The 21,545-nt window shown below is 49.8% G+C and overlaps 3 protein-coding genes across 3 annotated transcripts; 1 reads left to right on the top strand and 2 right to left on the bottom strand.

Annotated features, from left to right (window-relative positions):
• Window positions 1–187: 187 nt before the first annotated feature.
• Window positions 188–8,370, bottom strand: FPRO_08167 (putative translation activator GCN1; the record flags this gene model as incomplete). Its single annotated transcript, XM_031233697.1, has 3 exons — window positions 188–736; window positions 794–8,106; window positions 8,232–8,370. The coding sequence occupies 3 exons, from the start codon at window positions 8,368–8,370 to the stop codon at window positions 188–190; spliced, it is 8,001 nt and encodes a 2,666-aa protein (XP_031083508.1).
• Window positions 8,371–9,333: 963 nt separating this feature from the next.
• Window positions 9,334–14,108, top strand: FPRO_08166 (uncharacterized protein; the record flags this gene model as incomplete). The annotated part of the gene is made up of 7 exons (XM_031233698.1): window positions 9,334–10,081; window positions 10,132–10,843; window positions 10,901–11,471; window positions 11,522–11,619; window positions 11,670–13,691; window positions 13,741–13,816; window positions 13,869–14,108. 7 exons carry the CDS (start codon window positions 9,334–9,336, stop codon window positions 14,106–14,108), a joined length of 4,467 nt encoding a protein of 1,488 aa, XP_031083509.1.
• Window positions 14,109–14,505: 397 nt separating this feature from the next.
• FPRO_08165 (uncharacterized protein) lies at window positions 14,506–17,745 on the bottom strand (the record flags this gene model as incomplete). The annotated part of the gene is made up of 1 exon (XM_031233699.1): window positions 14,506–17,745. The coding sequence occupies one exon, from the start codon at window positions 17,743–17,745 to the stop codon at window positions 14,506–14,508; it is 3,240 nt and encodes a 1,079-aa protein (XP_031083510.1).
• Window positions 17,746–21,545: the final 3,800 nt, after the last annotated feature.

The raw sequence follows: 21,545 nt of genomic DNA on the forward strand, positions 1-21,545 counted from the left end.
TGTAGACCGTTGGTTCCTTCTACTTTAGCATGCATGATCAAATCTTCGTTATCAAGGTAACAAGTAGACATGATTTGTGGTGAATTTACCAACTGTTCATCGAGTGGAACGGTACATTTAACGGCATCCGCCCAGGACATATGCCCAGACAGCCTTAGATTGTGTTTGCGATATGCTCTTTTACATATTATGAGAAGGCTTCGCTGCCCACATCAACCTTTCCCACACTCCAAATCTCCTTCTCATCCTCAGCTTCATCATTGGACAGTCCCAATCCCCCCTGTCCACCCTCAGCCTCGCGCCTCTCGCGGGCTTGAGAGCCTAGCCTCATGGCGACACGTTTAAAATAGTCTCCCATGCTCCTCTTGGTGTTGGCTGGCAGATCTGCTCCATGACCAGCCATGAATTTATCGAAAATGCGGCTCTCTTCATCAGCCACATTGAAAAGCTCCACAAATGCCGCTTCAGCAGCGAGCTTGACGGGAATAACGGGGTCGCGAACACTGGCAAATATGGGTTGTGCTAACAGGGCGATATGAGGTCGGACCATCTCCATATCATTGCGACTGACAGTACGAACGACAACCAGTGCAAGTCTGCGTGAGTCGGTTGCATTGCCAGGTTGGATCACAGAGGCAAGGGCTTCAAAAATTCCCTTTGTCGTCTCAAATGTCTTGGGAGAATCAGATAGCAGGTACTTCCCAGTTGCCAGAATGCAATTGTCTGCAACAAATACCTAGACGGCTGTCAGTTTACGAATCATATTCGATCTGGGAATATAGATGTGGCTTACGTTCTTGTTGGTGACGCCCTGGCAAAGCAAATCGGGCAAGTCATCAGCCAAGGGGCTTTGAAGCAGCGCGTCTGGTGATTCCGCGAGTACCGAGTTCAGGGCAAGGACAGATGAATGAGTGAAATGCGACGTCGCCACGCGGTTCTTCAATAAACCATGAGCGGCTTCCTCAGGAACATTTTTGATGAGAGCTCCCAGCAACTTGGCATTAGTGATGGTCATAGTCTCATCTCTCTCGTCCGTGTCCATGTCGATAAGTGACAAGACAGAAGCTCGTGATGCCTCACCCATATTCGCACCCGCCTTACTGATAACTTCATACAAGGCCTTGAGCATGGCCGTCTTGACACCGGGATCGGCCGTCTTCGACCCAGTGACTAGTTCAGCAATCAACGGATCGATACGAGGCGTATACTTGATCAAAGTACCCAGTGCCTTGGCAGCCCGTGTTCTCAAAGTCTCACTGGATGGGTCCGCAAGAGACTTGGCAAATGTACGTTGAAGCTGTGGGAGAAAAGGTTTCAATGCCGCAGGCATCTTATCCAGGAGATTATTGAGTGTCAGAAGGATCGCCGACTTGACTTCAGTGGCGCGCTCTGAAACGACACGGATCAGAGGACCAGTAATCTGGGTAACGAATGGTTTCAGAGAGGCCTCGCTTGTTCTGTCAACGATGTCTGAAATACCCAGAGCAGCTTGAACTCTTTGGTCTGCAGTACCATTCATCAAACCTTGCAGGAAGATTGGTAGAATAGCATTGATGCCCTTGGGTAGCTCGAACCCGCGCAGGTTTGCTCCTGCGACGCCGATACGCTGAAGAGTTTGTCGCGTGGAAACGACGAGTGACTCCATCTCCTCCTTTCGCAGCTTCTTTGTGAATGCGCTGAGAGCCACCCATGCAGTCTTGACGACATCTGTATCTCTGTCGTCAAAGGAGTTAAGCAATGAACGAATGATATCCTGGTTGTATCTGGAATAATCCACGCTGGCAGCGGCAAAAAAGTTGCCCAGATGGCGAGCAGTAGCCGCTCGGCGTCGGTGATCCTCGTGTTTGAGAAGCTGCAGTAGAACGTTCATGACTGTATTGAGACCATCGTATTCGTCAATCGACTGAATGACGGTGTCGAAAGATGTTGCCAGCTCTTCCCGAAGGCCATCGTCGTTACAATTTATCTCGTTATCCATGAGCGAATTGATAATGTTGGGGAGACGACGGTTCATCGCAGGACCAGCAACCTTGGACAGAGATGCAAGAGCCTTGGCGTCGAAGGCTGATATGGGTGGTGTCGTGAGGGTTGGGATGAGGTTTGGCAGAATAATATTCGAGCGTGTCGTCTCAGTGAGCAGGGTGAGGAGTGCCTGCAGAGCATTGTCTGCGTCACGCTCGGAACGCAAGAGGTTGAGAAGGAAAGGAAGAACTTGATCAACTGCTCGCTTGCCAAAGATTTGCTGAAGCGAATCAAATGCTTCAGCAGCGGCTTCTCGAACATTCTCGTCAGAATCTGTCAGTGCGGTACGAACGACGGAAATCAGGGTCTTTTCGTGATCCTCAAGAGCCTCCGGCGACGCAGAAGAGATAAGCTCTCTCAAGGCAAAGCAAATACCCTGCTTAGCGTCAACATCTGTCGATGTCTGAAGGCCTTCTTCCAAAGTGGGAAGAAGACTGGACAGAACACTGTCTCCAGCCTTTCGGATAAGTTCTCCTAGGGCATTGCTGGCAATGACCTTGTGTTCCATGTTGGAACTTCCCAAGCGACGGATCAGAAGTTGTGTGAGGGTTGGCACAAGCTCCTTCAGGGTTCTCGGGCTGTGAACAAGAACCTTCCAGACAGCAATAGCGGCCGAGCGAACGGCCCCAGCTGTATCGCAGCGGCATACGTAGAGTGCAGAAAGTATCTTATTCCGCTTCTCCTCTCCGAGTGTTTCCTTCAGAGAAGCGCCTGCTTCTTTGATGTTCTCGTCCTCCTCAATGTCCTCAGCCTCGGTTCCAGCCTTGATACCGGTAAGGTTGAAGAGAAGATCCCCTACAAGTTCGACAGAGCTAAGTCGGATTCTGTAGCTGTCGTCCGCGAGGCCGCGTTCAAGTTCTGGAAGGAGGAGATCGACAGCACGAGCAGCAAAATTCTTGACTAGCAGACGACCTGCACGCAGTGCGGTTTCACGAATCGATTCGACATCATCGGCAAGACCAGCCAGAATAGGTGGTACGATGCGACCCAAGTAATTGGAGAAGCTGTTGCCAAAACAGACTGGGAGGAAAATAAAAAGTGACATAAAGCCTTCGCGAACGGCCGGCTTTGAGGATTCGACATTTTGAAGAATGGTGGGAAGAGTCTCCTCCAGCCTTGTCGTTCCCAACCCAGCGAGCACCTCGCTGAGAGCCTGAGCGGATCCCAATCGATCACCAGCACCAGTATCTGATTTGAGAGTCTGCATCAGGCCAGGAATAAGATCGGGAAGTGTGTCTTCTCCAAGCTTCTCGACCAAAGAACCCAACGCTCTGGAAGCCGTCGCTCGAGTGGTAGGCACAGGGTCGACAATGGCAATCTTTAGACCAGCCACAAGTACGGGCAAATGCATGACCACGTCCTTCTTTTCGGTCAGATGAGCCAAGCTGCCGATTACCTGAGCTGCCTTGCGCTTGGTATTGGAACGGTCGCCCAAACCACGCTGCAGAATGCGAGTGACCAATGCCAAAGATGGAGCATCGAGGTAATGAACAAACTGGACCTTGATGAGCGAGTCCAGGGCTTCATCTGTATACTTTGTAGGGTCACTCAGAGCCTTCAAAATAATGTCGACCAACGATTTAATTTCTGGATTGTTGATGACTTCACCAAACCTCTTTAAGCTTCGGTTTGCGGCGGCCCTTACTTCCTTGTGGCTGTCGTTTAACACACCTGTCAGAGGGGGAATGATGTCTGGCAGACTGTTGGCGAGCTGCTGCGGATCGAGGTATGCCATTGCACCAAGAAGGTCACAAGCACCCTTCTTGCTCCTCCACTGTTGCTCTTCAAGACCATCAAGCAGAGTTGGCATGATTCTCTTCACACCGTAAGAGCTTAGCTTCGCAAAGCACGACTTAGCCGCTGCCAGACAAGCCTCGCGAACGTTTGCGTTAGCGTCACCGAAGCCCGTCAGCAGCTGAGGCACAATCTGGATCACGTAAGGTTCAAAGACGCGTCCAAGCATAGTTGAGAGAAGTTCGTATGCTAGCAAAGCGGCCTCACGCTGATTTGCCTCCTTTTTGTTTTCCATTGCGTCAGTGAGAGTTGACAGAACTCGGTACTCTCTTAGTGCCGCGATGCCTCTGCCCATTACAAGGCCAGCCAGACCATAAGCCGATCCTCGCTGAACAGCATACTTTTTAGAAGTGAGGAGCTGCTCCATGATTTGACCAAAGTATTTGGAAGACTGGTCAGGGCAGGCCCGGATCAGGGGAGGCAGGCATTCAGCAATGGCATATTGTACCGTCTCCGAGGGCGTACTTAGAGTTGTCACGAGGCGGTCGATAACGATAGGTATCTTGGGATCACCAGGGCTCAAATGGCGAGCCAAGGCACCGTACATAATAATCACTGCCTCGTTGACACGGTCAGCAGCGTCGCTGTTTTTGTCTGGCTGTTCCAAGGTCTGTTCGAATTTTGACATGAGCTCATCAAGGATGCCCTTGCCGTGAATTTCAATGGCCGTAATCGAAGCATCCAGCATTTCACCTCTCACTGCATCGTTGTTATCTCCAAGAGGACCGGCATCGATGAGGAAGTCAAAGAAAGGATCGAGCTGATCAACCTTGAAAACTGGAGCAATCTCTTTGAAAGCTGTAGCAATACCTTGCCTTCCTTCCCAAGGATCGGACAGATCCATCTTTTTGGGCATGCCGAACTCATCGAGCTGTTGAACTCGGGGCTTAGCAAGCTCGACATAAGTGGCCTTGAGCTGGTCAAGCGCCGCAGGTAAAGACTCATCATGTAAGCTAGCTGCTTCAGACAGGGAGCGAGCAGCGGCACGGCGCAACTGCCCATCTTTGCTCTCGAGGAAAGGTAACATTTTAAGTGGCACTTCCGGCGTCACTTCGAAGCCACTCTCCTCCCATATCTCCCGACCGAGATCTTGGTTTTCTTCCTCATCGTCATGAGCAGCGATCCAGATTTCACTGGAGTAGCCAAGCTCGCTCATGTCAATTTCAGCGCTGATGGATTGCAGCACAGTTGATCTGACTCGCGCTTCAGGCACCAGCGCACCCTTGGCAAGAATAACCATCTCATCACGGTCCATGTTTGGTGCGATGCAGCGGCACATATCAGCAAAACAGTCTCTCAGGAGCTTGTAATGCTGAGCATATGCCTGCATAGAAGTGATAAGAACTGAAAGGAGCTCAGCACGAGGAACAGCTTCATCACTACAGACATCTGTATGGTATGAGAGGAACTCGATGGCCAATACTAGCTGAGCATCTGCATCATCGGGCGAATCACCAACTCCACCTTTACGGAGAAGCTCCAGCACGAGCGGTAACGCGTAGATGAGTGATACAGAGTCGAAAGGTCGCTGCTCGCCAGCAAATCGTAAACGGTACAAAACCCTTGTTACCAAATCTTCCACAGCTTCCTCTTGATAGTTGTCTGCCAGCGACACGCCGCGCAGCCTGAGGGCCGCGACGCCAACAAAAGGCCTCATCGAGCCCAGACGCTCTGTGACCTTCTTTGCGCAAGTTATGTAAGCCAATGGAGCTGCATCACCAGTGATCATTGTAGCACCGGCGTCCATAATGTCGATCAAGAGTGAAACCGCAGTACCGAGCCATTGGGCAGCATCTGTTGGTGGACCAGTGGCAAGGCTTCGGATAATGCCAATGCCCCGCAAAAGTTTTGCCTCGATCTCAGTTATAGATTGCCTGATCAGGCTCTCTTTCTTGAGTTGAGCATTGACTTTTGCGTTCTCTTCTGGGGTCAGCTTCTTCTGTTGGCCCTTCTTCCTTTCAAGCTGACTCCTAAGTTCTTCCTCCCACTTGAGAATGTCATAATCCTTTTTATTTTTGTCCAAGACTTGCTGAGACTTCTTTGCAAGCACATCAACGAACACGGTACCCTCAGGCGTTCTGAAAATGGCCGCTTCGACAGGACCAACATCGTGGAGTTGCTCGGCGTTGAGATCGCGGCTGAGGGTCTCCAGCAGGCGCGGTATAATGGCTTCGGGAGCAACAAAAGCCAAGTCAGCAGCTGCGTTGTACGCAGCTTTTTTTATGGCGTCAACCTGTCGGTATTGGTTAATGAGATTCTTGTACCCCGGGAGTGTCATGCAAACCTTCTGGGAGAACGATGTTTGATTCTCTATTTCTGTCAAAAGCTCATCTTGGTACTTCTTGACTAGATTGCCAGGGTCCAGTTCCATCCGGAGGCACAAATCGATCCAGTTTGCCCTAGGAATCAGCTCTGGGCGGGCCAGAACAAGGAGGTTGTTTGCCTGTGCCTCCAGATCCTCTGTGTTGATGGTTTCCCCGGACTTTTCGATGTCACTGGGGGTCAAACAGATAGCCTTCACAACCTGGATCAAGTTATGAGCGCCTGATGATGGTTCCTTCTCAGGAGATCCAGAGTGCTTCAGATAATCCCAAAGGCCGGCGATAATGAAACCTGATACCAGTTTTGGACTACGAACGTACAGACTGGAAAGGGTCTTGGAAGTCTCCTGCTGAACAGTTGCCGGTACGCTCTGAGCGGTAACTAGGTGAATAATTGCTTCAGACCAAGCGAGGGCAACCTGATTATCAGCCTCCTTGTCAAGGCCTTGAAAGATAGAGTTCATAGCCCGTGAAAACCACTTAAGATCCTCTTCGGCTGTGACCTTGGAGTAGATTCGAGGGCTGAGGAGGAAGGATGACTTGGGATCCAAGGATAGTGATTGTTTGGTAACCACTGCTTTTGTCAAGCTTAAATCGGCTGCAGAACCAGGAAGCACGCGGTTAATATGTGTGCTTACAGCCGTCAGAATGTAGGCACCAACAATGAGGCCGTTCTGAGCAGCACTAGCTGCATTGGAGGTCACCTCTGTGAAAGTGGTAATGAGTTTTGGTATCACTACGTCCACAAAAGCAGCCATTGCTGAAGACACTGATTGCGCTTCATTGAGGGTTTGCAAGATGCCACCGACACGGAGCAACCAGTACTTCCGAGAAGTAATTTTCTTTTCAGTAAGGCCCTTATTAACGGATTCCAGCACACTTTTGGGGACCTCAGCATCGTTGGTCAATAAGAAAGAAACTGCTTTTGCTAAGGCTGAAGTCTCCGCAGCTAAAGCACTCTCATTACCTTCTTTGGCAGCGATGACTGCAACTGCGTTTGCGACTTGCTCGGCACTCGCTTTCGAGAGAGGTGCTGTCTGAAGCATTTGCGCATGCAGTACACGGTGGTCAGGAGATGCAAGTTTGCCGGATTTCAGGGGTGTCGCAACCTCGTTGATGACCTTTTCCAATGACGCAGTATCGCCAGACTTATTGACCAGGGCGCTGAACGCATCTAAAGAGCCAGCACGAATAGCTGCATTGGTAGATTTTGCATTCGACAAAAGGGGCTTGAGCAGATTCTGCTCAAGGATCTTGGAGAGATCAAAATTCTCAGGGAGGCAACGAACAAGAGGCGTCACAACTCCACCAAGAATGACCTCAGGGGCGCGCAGAAGACCCTTCTCGAGAGCAGGGATCAGTTCTTTGGATATTTCTTCAAGTGTGGCAAACGAAGCGAAGAAGTTACCGAGTCCAAGCACTAGATGCTCTGGAACACTAGTTCGAGAGCCAATGATCTCTCTCGTGAAGAAATCGTAATATCTGGATTTGAGGGAATCGAGAACAGGTCGCAAGTGATCCTTCCTGGCGGATACGCCAGCGATGACCCCAAGCAAGACAGCATTCCTTGAGATCGACTGAGCCCCCTTCGCAGTCAGGACATCAACAGAAGCAGAAAGCCGTTTTTTGCTCAGTTCATTCGAAGAGAAGAGTTTCCGCAAACCCCTCCTTGTAACAATGATGGCGGAGTGAGTTACAGACTTCCTGCAAACGGGCTGGTGGCACTTCTCTAGAGCATCCGCATCTGCTAGGATGATATCGGTAGCAAATTGGTCCCACTGCGAGGCATCGAGATATTGCATAAACAAACTGCACCATTCGACGAGAACGAATGCATTGGTAGGAGCAATGCCAGGTTTCTGGCTTTCCTTACGCAAGGCAGTAATGAGCGGGGCGATTGTATTGGAGTCGGCACCAGACGAAATAAGCGCAACGAGGCACTTCTGCACTGACAGCCTGGATTGCCTATCTGCGTAGAAAGCGTATGTTCCGAAAAGGAGCGGGAGGAGACTTGTAATTGAGGCGCTGTCAAGGGCTTCGAAGCTACGGTCAGCTGGTTGATAGAACGATGGAAGAGGAGAAGGGCTTGCGCACATTTCTGGGCCAATTTGTCTTCGATTGTGCGCAAATGAGTGATTCGAACAGCGGTCGAGGATGAGGACAGAGCCTGTTTAACGACGGCCATGTCAAGAGGCGCCGGAGCGCCAGAGTCGGATGAGTCGCCCTTAGACATTCTGGAGTTCGGAAACGGAGGTATATGTTCGGGTTGGTGAACTCATCTGGGGCTACCAGAGCTCGTGGACGCCAATTTCGAGGCGTAGATCCTCAGTCGAGGTGGTGGAACGTAGGTAATGTCAAGAAGGGTGGGTGGTAGGCTTGTAGTTGGTGTTTTAGAATTTTTGGGCACCAAATCCATCAAGAGAACGCAAATATCTCGACCTATGGACCTTTACCCCACGTTGAATCAACAGTGGTCACCTTACCTAAGACCTCCAGAGGGATCCAATAGATACCTAAGGTACACCTACCTAACTAGTTACCTAGGCACCTATGGTAGCACGTCGAAAGCTCGACAGGCCATTTAGGTGGGGTTTGGAGCCCTGAAAGTCTCTAGCCCACTGAAATTCTCGCGGCCCGGCATGACGCATCGCAGGCTGGCCTGTCCTGATACATTGCTAGCCTCCGTGACTAAGCCTCCAGCACAGAAGTCGTTCAGCAATGCACCTGTACCTTGCAGATCTATCTGAAAATCGATCCAAGGAACAATCTTGTCACTCACTACCTAGGTACCTACTAGTTGGGAAGGGAGGTCGGTAGATTGCAATTCCGTTGCACTGGCGGTATATCCGCTGGACCATGAATCTCTCCCCAAGGCCCTTCTTCTAGCTGATCAAAGCTTCATTGCTGTGGTACTATCCCTCCTCTCTAACATCCTCCGTCAGGCATGATCCACAGAACTGGAGATCAAAGCCCTTGCGTCACAACCTCCACCTTCAAATCACTTCACTCCTGCACCCTTCGTCTGTAGATCGGCGCTCTCAATGACCTGCAATCGAATTTTCTAACCCTCTTTATTGCAGGGGTAACCTAATCCTCAGTTTCACTGGCAGATTTCTCTCGGCCATGATACTCCCAAACTAGAGAGCGCTTATTCTTTTTTCAACCCTTTCTCAGTTTCTTCCCTCGGTTGACGATAATGGCGGGGGCGAAAAAGAAAAAGAAGCCTGCTGCTAACCCAGCTCGAGGATTCGCAACCACGTCGGTTGCTTCCAAGCCCAGACCTGACGTTGCCGAGTCTGAATCGAAGCCTGTGACAATCAAAGGCCAAAGTGCCCCTCCATCGACCCAGAAGGATGCCCCTCCATCCTCGTCCGCAACAACTGGCGATGCGACCACCAATGCTGGAACCCAGGAGTCGACCCTCAGCCCCGAAGAGTTTGAGAAGCAGTTGGAAGAATCTGAGCTACAATTGCTCGTGGAGAAACACGCAGCAAAAACAAAGAAAGATGCTCAACGGCAACGTAATCGTCTCGATACTGACCGTCGACTCCTTCGTGGCCAGGCCGATTCGATCAATAGTTTCAAATGGCTACCGCCAGACTTGATGGATCACATACTTGACCTTGTGCAAGCAGAAAATCGATTTGCCGCTTCTAGCCTGTCCTCCTCGGAGAACGCTGGCGTTGGGAAGGTGCCTCCTGAAGAGGACATGATCATCCGCCTCTGGACATTACAACAGACCCTGATCGCCGCAGAATTCCCCTCGGACCGAGTGACAGCTGCGATACGATATATCCTCGACATAGCACCTAATGTCGCATCGACAAATCGAGATTCTATCTGGGGACTCGAGGAGGCCCTCGACTGGCTAGCCAGAGAATGCAAGATTGGAGAACTGCCCAGTTACGAACCTAGATCGAAGCCGATCCCCAAAAGTACCGGTGGTTCGTCTCCCAGCATCTTGGGCCCCTCTCAGACTAACTATGTATAATAGATACTCCCCAGGACAGTCCAATGCCGAGTCGCTCTAGTACTCCTCGTCAAGCTGATACTCGGAACGGCCGTAAAAACAAGCCAGCTGGGAGCAACGCTCGATCAGTCAAGGGTTCTTCACCTATTAAAAAACTGGTGGTAGCTTGTGACAGCGACATAGAAGCTGACGAGCTTATTCCAAAATACCTGGAGACTAAAGCCAAATTGCTAGAACACGAGCGCGGAAAGGACCAGTCAGGTAGCTCAAAGACATCAGAATCGGACGAGGAACTTGCTGTTGCCAAGCTCGAAGCTAAGATTCGGAAGATCGAAAATGATGTTCTTTTCGATAAGTATGAAGCCGAGCAACGGTGGAGAGTCCAGAGAATTGATCTCGAAAGGCGACTGGCTGCCGAGAAGCAAGAATACCAAGCTCAAGCCGAGGTGATACCAGCCAGAGCGGATGGAACCCCTCATGAGCAAGTGGAAAATGATGACATCAACGATGAAGCTGAGCGTATCGCCGCCGAAGTCCTAGTCGAGGGGCAAGATGAGGATGAAGATGATATTGGCGGATTATTTGCATCTCTGCCTCAAAACGAGGTTGACGCAAGCACAGGCGAAAACCGTACCATTGTAAACTCAGCCGATGGAAATCGAATTACTATTCGCGATTTTGGGAAGTGGACTGGCATTAGTCCTCGAAGGGCACTTGAGGAAGCATGCCGTTCGAGGTAAGCCCACTTGATGTCGCTACAAATTGCGTAAAATGTGCTGATCGCGAATCTTAGGGACTCTTCGGCGAGAATTTTATACTCTTTTGTATCAGATGCTTCGTTCGCAAATCGCCATTCCTTGGATATTACCTGGACCAAACCTCAAGAAGTGCCGCCACCAGCGGCCTCATCTGACATACATATTGTGGCGGACCCTTATAGATTCACTTTTACGATGACCGACATTGCAACACCAGATGCTAAGCAGTCCGAATCTTATATTTCCACAGCGGCCCTGTTTTATACCTTCAGCGGCAATGCCAAGGACGAAAAAGTAGTGATCAGACTTCCCCATGTCTGGAAAGACGTTTGGGCGGAACTTGCTGAAGCACGAAAAGCTCAAATTGACGAGCAAGACAGAGATGTGGTGAGGGACTTAAGAGCTCTGGTGCGTCAGAGACATGATCAGGAGCTTGAAGATGGTGTTATCATTCAAGGCGCGTTTCGGGGACGGGGCGCCAAGCATACTCACGACTCTGGCGATGACGGTGGTCAAGATCGATCAAGGCAGAGCGCTGCAAATGGGGAGTATTTTCAGAAGATTTGGGCAGAGAAGTCGAGCACGCGCAAGTTCCAAATGATGCTGGTAAGCAACAACCTGTGTTACTAGGTTGCCATGACGCTAACGAAACTCAGCAATCCCGAATGCAACTCCCCATGTGGAATTTCCGAGAGCAAGTCTTGGCTGCTGTCGACGAGAATCAAGTGATAATTGTTTGTGGTGAGACTGGATGGTATGGTTTTCGAACACGACATTCTTGAGGTCTTGCTAACTGGACAATAGCGGAAAGAGTACTCAAGTTCCGTCTTTCTTGCTAGAGCACCAGCTTTCTCAGGGAAAACCCTGCAAGGTTTACTGCACAGAGCCAAGAAGGATCTCTGCGATCTCCCTCGCTCGCCGTGTCAGTGAAGAGCTTGGAGAAAACAGAAATGACCTCGGAACGAATAGATCCCTAGTCGGATATTCTATTCGACTCGAGGCTAATACCTCGCGGGAAACAAGGCTGGTGTACGCAACCACTGGTATTGTAATGCGAATACTTGAGGGCTCCAATGATCTGCAGGAAGTAACGCACCTGGTTCTTGATGAAGTTCACGAGCGGTCTATTGACAGCGACTTTCTTCTGATCGTCCTGAAGAAGCTCCTCATAAGACGCAAGGATTTGAAGGTTGTTCTTATGTCTGCTACAGTTGATGCGGATCGTTTCTCCGCTTACCTTGGCGGTGCACCGGTTCTCAATGTCCCTGGAAGAACGTTCCCAGTGCAGGTTAGATACCTCGAGGATGCCATTGAACTCACTGGATATACACCTGCGGATTCTGAGCCTGACAAAATGGTTGACTTGGATGAAGATCCTGCAGAGAGTGACGGAGAAAACACTAAGAGTGATATTTCCAAGAGTCTATTAGGATATACTGCAAGAACACGGTCGACACTGGCTCAAATTGATGAGTACCGTATCGATTTCGATCTCATTCTGCAGTTGATAGCTCGAATTGCGATTGACGAACATCTGCAGAATTTCAGCAAGGCTATTCTGGTCTTTTTGCCAGGTATTGCTGAGATTCGCACACTGAACGACATGCTGCTAGGAGATCCCAGGTTTGCCAAAGACTGGCTTGTTTATCCTCTCCATTCAACCATCGCTACGGAGGACCAAGAATCGGCATTCCTTGTCCCACCATCAGGAATTCGTAAAATCGTTCTTGCCACCAACATTGCCGAAACCGGAATCACCATTCCCGACGTCACTTGTGTCATTGACACTGGCAAGCATCGTGAGATGCGCTTCGATGAGCGACGCCAACTCTCACGCCTGATTGATACCTTCATTTCCCGTGCCAACGCAAAGCAAAGGCGTGGTCGAGCAGGGCGTGTACAAGAAGGGTTATGCTTTCATATGTTCACCAAATTTCGCCATGATGAGTTAATGAGCGACCAGCAGACGCCCGAGATGCTTCGACTTTCTTTGCAAGACTTGGCGATCCGAGTCAAGATCTGTAAGATCGGAGGGATCGAGGAGACACTTGGCGATGCTCTTGACCCCCCCTCGGCCAAAAATATCCGTCGGGCGGTTGATGCTCTTATAGACGTTCGCGCCCTTACTCAGGCTGAAGAACTCACACCGCTTGGACACCAATTAGCCAGGTTGCCTTTAGATGTATTCTTGGGTAAACTCATTCTGTATGGAGTTATCTTCAAATGTTTGGACATGGCTATCACTTCTGCTGCTATCCTATCTTCCAAGTCACCCTTCTCGGCGCCGTTTGGACAGCGCGCTCAGGCAGATAATGCTCGCATGGCTTTCCGTCGGGGAGATTCCGATCTTCTCACTATTTACAACGCATACCTGGCTTGGAAGCGAGTATGCCAGTCTGCTGGGGGCGGCGGAAAGGAGTTCCAGTTCTGCCGCAAGAACTTTTTGAGTCAGCAAACTCTTGCAAACATCGAAGACCTCAAAGGACAACTCCTTACTTCTCTCGCCGACTCTGGCTTTCTTTCTCTCACTGAAGACGAAAGAAGAGCCCTTTCCCGAGCTCGGTTTTCTGGAGGCAGAGGACGAAGGCAGCAGCAATTTTATGATATTCCTCGAAGAGTCAACCTCAACAGCGATAACGATATTGTTTCGGCATCAGTTATTGCCTGGAGCTTTTACCCCAAAATTCTTGTGAGAGACGCGCCCGGGTCCAAGGGCCTAAGAAACATCGGCACAAGTCAGTCCATTAGTCTCCATCCATCGTCTGTCAATCGGGGACGCCACGACCTTCGATGGCTTTCTTATTATCATATTATGCAGTCCAGAGCGTAAGTTTTGCCGAACACAGAAGAGGTGAACTGGCTAATATTCAACAAGGGTTTACCACGCCCACGAGGCTACTGCCGTGGAAGCATTCGCCATTGCACTACTTTGTGGCGATGTACGATGTGAGGTAAGAACACAAAAACTTTTCTATAGCTGCATCACTGATAAGATCATACCAGATGTACTCCGGGGTCATCGTTCTCGATGGAAACCGCGGTCGCTTTGCAGTACCAGACTGGAAAACGATGCTAGTCATGAAGGTCCTCCGAACACGTTTACGGGAGCTCTTGACGAGATCTTTCAAGCAGCCAGGCAAGCTCCCTACTGCTCAGCAAGAAAAGTGGCTTGATGTTTGGCAGAGGATCTTCACACAAGATTTTCAGGATAGATCTACCGCGGGCATAATGAGCAAGGGGTGAGAATACACTTTCTATGGGTGTCTTGTTTGACTAGGTGTAAACTGAGTATCAAGGCCGTCGTAGGATGCCAGAACCAGAACGGGAGACAAGTTGCACATACTGGGAGAAAGGTGCTTATTTTATCTTGCCAGGTTTTCTTGGGGAGTGATTGGCATATAGCCGTGCTGGCTTTGAAGACCAGTGGAAAGTCATCTGAGCAATTCCCAAATGAAAGAACCCGACCGCATGATAGCCCAGGTTTGATTTGATTGAATCGCATTCGACAACTGCATTTATTCGTACAGCCATGTAATAAACACTCCCTTCCCTTCCCTAGTCCCCTGGATATCATTGAAGTTTAATGAATTACATTATGCTACATCAGTATACCACTCAAAACCAGCGACTGACTCTGCACTTATGATTCAGACCCAGACTTTTCTCCTTCGTCTCCTTTCTTCGTATCTTGTCCACTGGCAAGGAACATCGCCTTGAAGTCGGCGTTGCTCTTCCTTGACGAGGTATCAGAATCGCCGTTCTGAGCCGGCCTGGGTGCGCTGGGCTTGAAGCCCAGGCCACGGCGAGGGCCAGGTTTCCCGAGCACTGGTCGCCGGATTGTAGTTGGCGGTAGCATGAGAGTGGTTGACGAGCTACCTGCAGCCTTGGGTTTCTGTTCTTGACCTTTGCTCCTATCCCTGTCCCTTTTACCGTAGACAATACGGTCCTGGGTACGTTCTGCCTTGGCTTGCCGAAGTTCATCCATTGTGCCCGTTCGAAGTTTGTGACCCTCAAAGTCCATACTATCGAGCTGTAAACTCGCCTTGCCCGCAGTAGCTGCATCGACAAACTCGATTTTAGCGCCACCATTACCGGGGAGCACAGTTAGCTTCACAATAGCACCCAAAGGCTCGACGAGTGCTCGGATTCGTGCATCGTTCACAGTATCAGGTAGGCCCATAAGAGCGATCGTCTTTGCTGAGATGTCCGCTGCGGTGGGTTTGGACTGAGCTTCATCGGGTGCGTCTTCCATTGCTTCGTCACCCTCAGCATCGTGTGATAAAGGCGCAGGCGAGCTTCTGGCGGTATCCGTAACAACAGTTGTTGCAGCGCGTTTAATCTTTGACTCTTTGGAAAGAGAAACCTCTAGGATCTGGCTCTTGAACTTGGTGTTGTTCATTTCTGCCACGGCCTTCTCAGCCTCCTCTTTGGTCGCAAAATCAATGAAAGCAAATCCTTTAGTCTTACCCACCAGGTTTCGGGGGAGATTGGCCCGCGTGACATTGCCATACTTGGAAAAGACTTCTCTCAAATCCGCCTCGGTTGCCGTTCGATCCAAATTACTAATATGTATCTCTCTGCCTTCTGCAAGGGCACCTTCACGAGCCTTCTTGTGACCAGGGTCAGAATACTTGGCGAGAAGCTTCAGGCCTCCTTCAAGAACGGTGCCATCCTTCTTCACAGCTTTCGCTGATGCCTCCTGATCTCGGAACGAGACATAGCAAAACCGACGTCGGGTATCAACCTTAAGGCTAGGCAATCTAATGCTCAAGATCTCGCCGCAATCTTTGAAAAGGTCGCGAATATACTTTTGATCAGCAGCAGGAGGATAATTTGCAACGTAAACGGTCAAATTGTTCCCTAGCTTTACAGTAAGTTGTGACTGGCCGAAGTATTTGCCGTCTCTCAACAAGGCGGATTGAGCTTCGTCAGGGGACTTGAATTCGATAAGTGCTGTCGAGGAATCGGTCTTCTCTTCGCGGACCAAAGCTGTTATGTTGTTGATGTGGCCGTACTCTTTGAAGTATTGTCGAAGCTTGGTTTTGTCAACATCGGCCGGTAGATTGGAGACAAGGATGGTCGAATTTTCCCTGTCTCTCTTTAGGGGCTGGTCGTGTTGAGTTGCCAGAGCTTGCTGGGACACCAACCCATTGGGCTCATTCCTTTGTCGCTTGTTGTTGTTTTCAGGTCCATCTGTGGTGTCAACTTCAGAATCCCTTTTCCTTTTAGAACCACCCGGTGATGTAGACCCCTGGCCCTTCTCTAGAGTTTCAGGGGCAGTGTAGTAGGCGGCATAGGCCACAGCCTTCTCTTGTTCCTCCCGTTCCCTGCGCTTTTTGACTTCTTTCCCAGTCTTATGAACACGATCCGCTGCCTTTCGCAGAGGCAGTGGCACTTCGTAGTCGTTGCAATGCTGCATATACACCTCCAGAACTTTCTCTGGCCAGTCAATAGTTCTGCGAGCAACAGCTCGGGTAAGAACGGCAGTGGCCAGTGTTGGTATTCGATAAGTGCCACCGCCAGAGGAAGGTGTAGGGCTTCTGTTGTCTTGGGCGCCGGCTGATGAGAAGATGAGCATCTCCCACATATAATACCTGAACCAAAAGTCGTGATTATCCGCATGGATCTGCAGGGCTGCCAGCTTGTTCCACTGAGCTCTGGCTTCGTCCACGGCACCCTTCTTTTCCGTGAGATACTGAATGTAGATGCGTTCCAGTCGAAACTTGGGGTCACCCTGGAAGTCCTTGTCATAGAGTCGCTTTCCAACAACTGAAACGTCCTCCAGAGCCGCGATGAGACCTACATCGGCAACGTCAACAGCCTCGTCGGAGGCACTAGCATCCATAGCATTGCGTTTCAGAAACCCACACCAAGCCACATACATTTCGATCATGCCCTCCATGCCATCCTTGAGTAATTGATCCTCGCTAGTTGCAGAATGTTTGATGGCCTCAACCTCAGCGAATGGACGCTTAGCTTCCTCGGCACACATAATGTATCTATTCCAGAGAAGGCCGGACCAGGGACAGTGCTGAACAGCTCTACGGAGTACGTCGAGTAGACTGCTCGGCGCTTGGAGATCGGTGTTGGATGAGGATAGAAAAACGATGTACTCGTACCAGGTATTTTGGTCTGTAGCAAGAGCACCGGTGAGAGCACGTGCGTACAGGCCACGGCAAAGATCAATCCCAATTTCGGGATTGTCGTTGCTGCGCTTACTCTGAAGCATCTCCCACTCAAGATACGTAGTGAAGGCAGTTTTCTGTGCTTCGACATCACCTGCGTCCATCGCTTTCTTCAAAGCAGATTCGTAGGGGTCTCGAGCAGCGATCAGTCGTTTCGTCTCCTGGGCATTGGTGGTAACATCCTTCATGGATTCCTCCCACGCAGCGCGGTTATACTCTGATAGGAAAGTAGAGAAGTTCTGAGATGTTTCGTCCCAGGTAAGATGGGGAGTAAGCAGGCGGTCACGATAAAGATGTGTGATGCGCTTTATGCCTTCTGGGGTTCTCGTCTTAGCCAGCAATTCCATCTCCAGTGAGATCCAACGATCCCAGAGAAGATGACTATCCCCTAGGCGGTAGCGAATAGCCTCGTAGCCTTGCTGCCACAAGTCGAGAGCGCCGCCGAAAGAAAATAGCTCTCGACCGAGCATGCGCTCTTCATCAGACCAGCCATGGCCTGTAGGGGCCTGAGTTGCTTCCCACAAGGACCAGAAGTAGTTGCAGTAGGCAAGCCAGATGCGTAAGCTGCCAGGCTCAGAGCCGACAGCCAGCTTGTAATGCTCGACAGCATTGACTCGCTGCTCGAGGTCGGAGGCGTTGCGGACGATCTCTTCGAGATAGGCAAGCCAGTTCTCTTCGCCTACTGGGTTGGCCATGTTTGTCGCGTGTGCACGTTTTGGTGGAGGCGCATCACAAGATGCTCTTGGTGTTATCGATACAACCTCAATAGCGGCGCACAGGATGTTGTAAAGGTGAGACCGGAAGGGGGGTAGTCGAAAGACCAGTTATCGTTGGAAACAGGTAGTCGATGAACGTGTACGTGTCGACGCTGTCGCGGAACCTCTCGGGTTCGTGGGAGTGCAGAGCTGGATGCGATGGGAAAGTTTGGGATCTGGTAAAGGAGAGACCGAAAGATTGGGATAATGGCGTCTGCCGTCAGGCAATACCTTTTCAGCTCCGCTGAGTCAGTACTACCTAGGTAGGGAGGAAAGGAAATAATGGAGGCCTGGATTTAGAGGACGCAGACCAAAGGCAGCCTGAGGTTGATCAGCGACTGCCGGGCTTGTGTGAGTCTTGCAAGACTGCACGCGTGGAGTGGGAAAAAAAAGCTGCTGCCAATAATTCGACGCCTTCCAGTGGACTGTGAAATGGACTGGGCTGGGCTGGGCTGGGGACTAAGGTAAGTTAAGCACAGGGATGTTATTTTCCCAGAAGAACGGGAAGCGAGGGTCGTTAAAATGATGTAATGCCTGGAACTCCACTAAAGTTCAGGGTACATGCATCGCAACCCTTCTTTACTGCTGGTGTAGTAGAGCAGATGATCTTGAATTCAAAGCCAGCAGCACATCAGCGTGGTCTTGCTAAGCTTGTAAGGCTTCAAAGTACTCCTAGTACATCTCGATATTCGATACGAGACCTCTAGTAATGAAGAACGACATTTCATTCTTCTTTCTTATATCCAAAGTGCCATTGTTTTCAGAGCTCTCTAAACAATCCCGGCTCCCGGGTCTTTCAAGGCTCAGTACTGGATACATTTGCACTGGACCCGTTGTCTCTTGGTCGATCCATTTCCCAAAGTGTCCGAGCTAATAGAGAGTCTAGACCTCAATTCGACCCGGTCCTTCCAGGCGAGCGTGCAACGAGGCGCCTTGCTGGCTTGCACAGCTTGCTCCAATTGACCAGCTCTCTTTATCGGCTCATCAAATTTGTACCCCGAGCTGTTATTCCCGGCGCACGGTCAACATCGGGCTCCCGGGCCTACAAAAAATCCCCGAGTCAATCACCACGACACAACGTGAGGGAGCTTGCAAGTGATCATCTTCACTTTCAGTAACAACCCAAGAGCGTTGTTGAAATTGAGAAAATACTGGTAATCGAGGTGCCAAGAACCGTATAAGCTTCATGTCTTAATTTATATAAGCTGTTGGTTGCACTCCTGCTATCACGGTATGCCTTATAACATCCACACGCAACATGGGCTGAGCCTGGGCAAACGGGTGTCACGAACCTCGTTTCCCAATTAAGCTTCTAATGTTTTACTCGACGCGATGTCTTTTAAGCCCGTCTGATGGAACTTCAGCGTTTTTCTAGACATTCACATTCCTGCCAGACAGGTAGATACATATGTGCTTTACTCTAGAATCCGTCCCACTGTTGGAAATCCAGCTGCCAGTTGGGCATTGCATCATCAACAATACACCAATTACCTACCTACCTACTAAGGTAGGTGGTCTAATAGGTTAGTGCCAAGTTTAGGCAGTCCGTACCTTAAGAGTTAGTTAGGTCATACCTAAGTAGTTAGACCAGACTCTAGCGGTTTTTAACGCTCGAAGTATGCGGATTTTCAAGCTTTTCCGAAATACGGTATGCCAAAATAGCTATCGCGTAGCAAGAAACCCTTTTCAACCAGACCAAAATTAAGAAACCTGAAGGCCCTCCAAGTTTGACGAAGCCTAGCTACCTAACTATTTCTGTCGTCACCACGGAGTAGGACCTGGGTCTTAAGTTTTCTTGTCGCGAGAACTGATTCAGCTCCCAAGCTATAGGTACTAACCGAAGCTACTGGATAAGGCACGTTGGATCCAATGGCTCGGATGCATCATCCCGATTCCCTTGACTCATTAACGTATCCGGCCACTGACAAGACATGTGCGGATCAGCTCGGCTACTAGGATTGCTAATACCTAAAGTGCCTAGGTACCTTGGCCTTTGCAGCATTTCTTCTTCATAAAATACCTAGTACCTAAGTACACAACTTTGTATGACAAAACTGAAAATGATATCTTAGTTATGTGAGATGTGGATGTTAACGAAGATGAGGACGATTATTGCATCTTCATTTACTGCGCTAATCAAGAATATGTGTGAGAGAAGACGGACTTTTTACTTATATGAAATACCTCGTCGAAGGTGGTTTGCAGTAGGCAGTACCTACAAAGACTTCCATATCTGAGTAGGTACATACCTTACTGTCTAATATTGTAAGCCTATAATTCAAATCACGATATAGTTAAGTGGTCAACAACAAGCAACTCCAGATGAACAGCGAAATTGTTTCAGGACTTATGTTAATTGCAGTAGAGTGCCGGTGCATAGAAAACCTCAAGACGATGTGAAAGGAAATTGTTTCAGTGCAACTTCCGAAGGCTCCCTTGCCATCAAGTGATCCGACTGCAGGACTTCTAGCAGAATGGCTAAGGCTAAGCATTATGCCATTGGACGAAGAGCACATTTTCTCTATGTCAGTTGTTTGATCAAGACGAGCATGCGCTCAATGACAACTTAGGCAATTTCGATCAAGGGGACAGAGTAAAGAAAGTTTAGCAGCGCGGTCTCAAGGCTGGAAGCCTCATTTCAGCATGCCTAACGCATTCTTGTGAGGTGTGCTCTCGATGATGCTTGGTTTCTTTCGTTTGAATTGATAGATCTTGAGGCTAATGTTTCACGCTAAAAAAGAACTGCCCAGCTCCTCCTTGGTTTGGATAAAGTATCAGAGTACCCTCGGGGAGCAAGAAAGCAGTGAACCTTACTGTGGGATATCAAAATAAACTTAGGATCGTGGGCCTGGTACCCATTTGCACACAGACAAACACACAAATCTGTGGATGAGCCAAAGATACAGGCAATCCAACGTCCAGTAATAACCCTACAGGCTGAAATGGCTCAGGGGTGTATCTAAGCATACATAGAACTCTTCTTTCCTGATGTCATCGAGGTTGAGCCGGCCATGTTCAGGGAGCTAGAAGCACAATTGGGATCCCTTTGTACAGTACTGGACCATTGTGAAAAGCTACGTGGGTGAATCCCTGAGGCCGATCCGCCTCCAGGTTATTGTTGCACAAGTGACAGGTGGATGTGCCGCGGTTGTTTCGCCATGTGCGGCTGTACAAAGAATCTGACAGAGAAGCACCAGTCCCTGCCGCCTCTTTGACGCAAAGGCGAGAGGCGTGATGCATTAGCTTCGCCATATTGTATCACTGTCTTTGATTCGCAGTTAGCATTGTTGACTCCCATACTATGCATGGCATTAGTGGATGGCCACATCCATCAGAAGCTGTGAAGGACTCCGACTGAGATGACTCTACTCTCCACTACGGTGGCTGTTGTCAAGAGTTGTTTCTGGCTCGATGTCAATTGTGGGGTCAAGCCGCTGCCTCTCTCTATCCGTAATCAGGCCAGAATAGCTCGGGTGCACTACAGCGGTCATCCCGTACAGGACGCGTTGTGAAAGAAGCATTTCCGTACTCCGTATTCTGGCATGGATTTGAGTACTGGGCCCTGGTTGGTTTGCTCGGATTGTTCTGGGGCTTGCTGGGATGCAGGTTGCCCATCCCAATGAAAGTCACGAGATTTGAAGTTGGTTGCATAAATGGCGCTCTTTGATGGCTTGTTTCCTTTCTGCAGCTCAGCTTGCTCTGGTCAATGCAAATGGACTCTCTTCAAGAAGCGCACTGCA

This window comes from Fusarium proliferatum, assembly GCF_900067095.1.
Source record: "Fusarium proliferatum ET1 genome assembly, contig: FPRO_scaffold007, whole genome shotgun sequence".
NCBI classification, from domain to species: Eukaryota; Fungi; Ascomycota; class Sordariomycetes; order Hypocreales; family Nectriaceae; genus Fusarium; species Fusarium proliferatum.